Below are 3841 nucleotides of genomic sequence, written 5' to 3'. Positions count from 1 at the left end.
ATCCCCAGCGCCCAGCCCCCGCCCGTGTGCCTGGGCAAGCTGCCCGCCCTGGACAGCCCCGACATGCCCGGGTAAGCCCCGGCCCTGCGGCGCGCAGCGGGCTGCAGATGTCCCCAGCCGGGGATGGGCTTGAACTTGGCCCCGGGGGGGACGGGGATTGAAGTTCACCCGCGGGCAATTAAAATTCATGCCGCTTTGTTCTCCCCCTGTCCGCAGGCTGGACTTCGCCCACATGTACCAGGTCTACAAGCCCCGGCGAGGCTTGAAGAGGAGCGAGGACAGCAAGGTAAGAGGAGCCCGCCTCGCCCGCGCCATCTGCCAAAGCTGGCGCTGGCCGCCCAGATTTGGGGCGGCCGTGGGGTGCCCTTCTGCCAGGGCGCGCGCAGGGGTGGGGGAGAAGCCCGGACCGCTTGCCTTGCCCTGCCTCCAGGTTTCTCGCCCGCGGGACGGTTGCGCTCGGCGTACCCCGCGTCTCCTGCAGCCGGGAAGGAGGGGAGCCGAGTTTTGCAGGAGTTGAGCGATGCTTCTGCAAGGGGCAGAGTCAGTCGAGCTCCCTGGTGGCAACGCTGGGAGGTCGCGTTTAAGTTTCTAGATCGCTTCTGATCGCTGTGTCTCTCCATGGTGCTAGGGACTCACTTGGGATCCGGGCTGACTGACTTAGCCACCTTTCTCTCCCCACTTTTGGTTTGCAGGAGACCTACAAGTTGCCCCACAGGCTGATAGAAAAGAAAAGGCGGGATAGGATTAATGAGTGCATTGCCCAACTGAAAGATCTCCTGCCAGAACATCTCAAACTTACAGTAAGTGAAAATCTGGCTACTGGCCAAGCTCCTCTTCCTTTTGGGGGTACGTGCGATTCTCCTGGATTTCTGTGCAAGTAAACGTGCCATCTAGAGGCTTCCTTTCACCATTGCAGCGCAGGCTGGGAAAGGCTGAGATTTGGCTGGAGTTGCCACTTTGATCTTCCTTTAGCATTGGATTTCCTTGCAAAGGCAGTGAATTTCTATACCAATACCTGTAATGCAGTAGCGGGGGAGAAAGATAAGACCTGAGCCGCTGCTGTGGTAAAATCGGGCCTCTTGTAAAGGTTACTGATGCACGCTTGAATTTTAACATCGTTTGGCGAAGGTTTGGGCATTTCCTTTTGGACCTTGGAAATGCTTCATGCCGCTCTTTGCAAAGTAGGACCAGACGCCAGTTACAAGGCAATCCCTAATTTATCCCAGAGTCCGGTCCTTGTAGACTTTATTTCAGTGCTACCTACTGCCAAGATTTAAATGATTTGCTACGTTCACATAGTGGAGTAGCTTTTCAAGGTAGCAACCTCTCCTGCATTCGGAACTTCTGGTTTTCAAAATATGAGTGTTAAGGGGCTGGGTTTTGGGTTTTTTTTTTTTGTTTTGTTTTTTAATTATATTTTTATTGCAGAACTTTATGGGGAAATCTATTTTGGCTGCCACTTTGCAGGTCTCCCCTCTCCTATTGCTGTTCAAAGGACCCTTGATTGGAGTCCCTGGTGTTAAGGTCATGATACCAGCAGGGGCAACAGAACAGATGAATAAGATACTTTCCTCCGAGCTATGTAGTCAGTCTCAAAATACTCATAAGACATAACTACAGCTTTCTCTGCAACCACTACCTTTTTTTTTTTTTTTATGGTTTACATAATAAGCAGCTCTGACTCCAGAGTTTATTATTCAGGATAAATGATCCCACAGAGTAGGGACGCTGTTAGCTCTCTCCCATAGCGGTAACTCTTTTTTTCATTTCATCAGAACCGTACTTATGTGTCCTTTTGTTTCCAGACTTTAGGTCACTTGGAGAAGGCAGTGGTTCTTGAACTTACCTTGAAACACGTGAAAGCACTGACCAATCTCATAGAGCAGCAGCAGCAGAAAATAATTGCGTTACAGAGTGGTTTACAAGCTGGTGAGTATTCAAGTCATGCTTGTATCACGTGAGAGTCCTAGTGTGCAGAGCGAACTCACTTTCAGCTCCTTTTGAAATATGGGTGACTTAGGAGACTAGGTTTTGGAGAAGGGACAAGTAAGCACATTCCCCCACTCCTTTAGTTACTCTTCCCTGCAGCATGTATGTGTGCGCCCAAATGCAGAAAAGACTCTGTATTGCCCTATTTGGTTAACTTATACTTAGCCATGATTTTTTTTTTTCATTTTTCAGTTCAACTGGATATTAAAATATTTCATTTGGAAGTACATTGTTATTGGGCGGCCTAATCCAAAGATATGCTGACCAGAATCTTTCCACTGATTTGATGAGCTTTTGCTTTTTTTTTTTTCTTCTCAAAAACAGATGAAAGCATCTGTTTGATCCATACTTTTTTGGTTTCTCCAGTAATCAGTTTGCCTACCCTTCACAGCTTGAGGGGGAACCAGTCTAAAGGGCTTATTGACGTTCTAAGTCTGTTTCGTACTTCCATCTTTTCCGGCACTTGCTTGCGTTGGGTAGGATAAAATCAGCTTTTCTAAGAAGGCTGCTACTCTTTCCACAGCCACAGGGCGTGCAGTAGAGTTACACAGCCAGAGCTGGCGTCACTTGTCAAAGTTTGAGCCCACTCCTCCCTGGGGTCTGGAACTGAGGGGTAAAGTTTGAACTCTTGCACTTTCTTTTTTGTTCTGATGGCTGTGGAATAGGTGTTTTCCTGATGAGTCTTTTTTGCTGTTCTTCTCAGACTAGCATCTGATTGCCACATATAATGAGTTGAAAAGCGAAACTTGTCTGTGAAGACTCATTCTTAGATGGATATGGTAAAAATGGGTATTCAGCTTGACCGTAGCATGAAGTCAGATTCACTTACCTAGCTTCTTTGTAATGGATGCTTAATATGGAGGCCAAGTGTCTTCGGACCAACACACTGTGATGATGATAATGGAACTATTTAGCACTTTGTTAATTTTTAATTTGTTTCTGTTAATGTTTCCTCAGGTGACCTGTCATCAAGAAACCTTGATTCCAGCCAGGAAATGTTTCGATCTGGTTTCCAAATGTGTGCCAAGGAAGTGCTGCAGTACCTGGCAAAGCATGAAAATAGCAAGGATCTGAAATCTTCCCAGCTAGTCAATCATCTACACCGAATGGCTTCTGAAGTCCTTCAGGGCGGAGGCAGCCGAAAATCTGGAGACATGTCCCCCAAAATGGTGGTGGACTTGAAGGAGAAGTCCAGCTCTTTGACCAAAATGGCTGAGGGACATGGGAAAAACTGTGTGCCTGTTATACAGAGGACTTTTGCCCACTCCAGTGGAGAGCAGAGTGGCAGTGACACAGACACAGACAGTGGGTATGGGGGAGAACTGGAGAAAAGTGACTCAAAATCTGATCAACAGTATTTCAAAAAGGATACAGAACTCAAATATACTGTGCAAGAGAGAATAAGCTCTATTAAACAGGAGACAGAGGACCCACCCGCCAAACGGACCAGGATGGAAACTTCAGAAGATGAAGGCCATTTTAGCAGTGATATGATTGGCTCTTCAAACAGCTTTTTGGGCCCTCACCCTCACCAGCCTCCTTTGTGCCTACCTTTTTATTTGATCCCGCCATCTGCAACGGCCTATCTGCCGATGCTAGAGAAGTGTTGGTACCCAGCGTCTGTGCCCGTGTTGTATCCAAGTCTCCCAGCCTCTGCTGCAGCACTTACCGGGTTAATGAACCCGGATAAAATCTCTCCACCTCTGCTGATGCCTCAGAGACTCCCTTCCCCTATACCAGCCCATTCCCCTATCGACTCTTCAGCCCTGCTTCAAGCTTTAAAGCAAATTCCTCCTTTGAACTTGGAAACCAAAGACTAAGCAGAGTGTGACTTTTTTTTTTTTTTTTTTTT

General features: G+C 47.5%; 1 protein-coding gene across 1 annotated transcript; it reads left to right on the top strand.

Moving 5' to 3' along the window:
- The first annotated feature begins 6 nt into the window (after positions 1-6).
- Positions 7-3835, top strand: BHLHE40 (basic helix-loop-helix family member e40). The gene is made up of 5 exons (XM_019536599.1): positions 7-71; positions 217-286; positions 693-800; positions 1806-1929; positions 2947-3835. The coding sequence occupies exons 1-5, from the start codon at positions 64-66 to the stop codon at positions 3807-3809; spliced, it is 1173 nt and encodes a 390-aa protein (XP_019392144.1). The 5' UTR covers positions 7-63; the 3' UTR covers positions 3810-3835.
- The last annotated feature ends 6 nt before the right edge of the window (positions 3836-3841 follow it).

The sequence above is a fragment of the Crocodylus porosus genome, unplaced genomic scaffold (genome assembly GCF_001723895.1).
Source record: "Crocodylus porosus isolate Cpor-Errol unplaced genomic scaffold, CroPor_comp1, whole genome shotgun sequence".
Classification (NCBI taxonomy): Eukaryota; Metazoa; Chordata; order Crocodylia; family Crocodylidae; genus Crocodylus; species Crocodylus porosus.
Note: the sequence above shows the minus strand (reverse complement) of the source record. Positions and strands in the feature narration are given on the sequence as shown.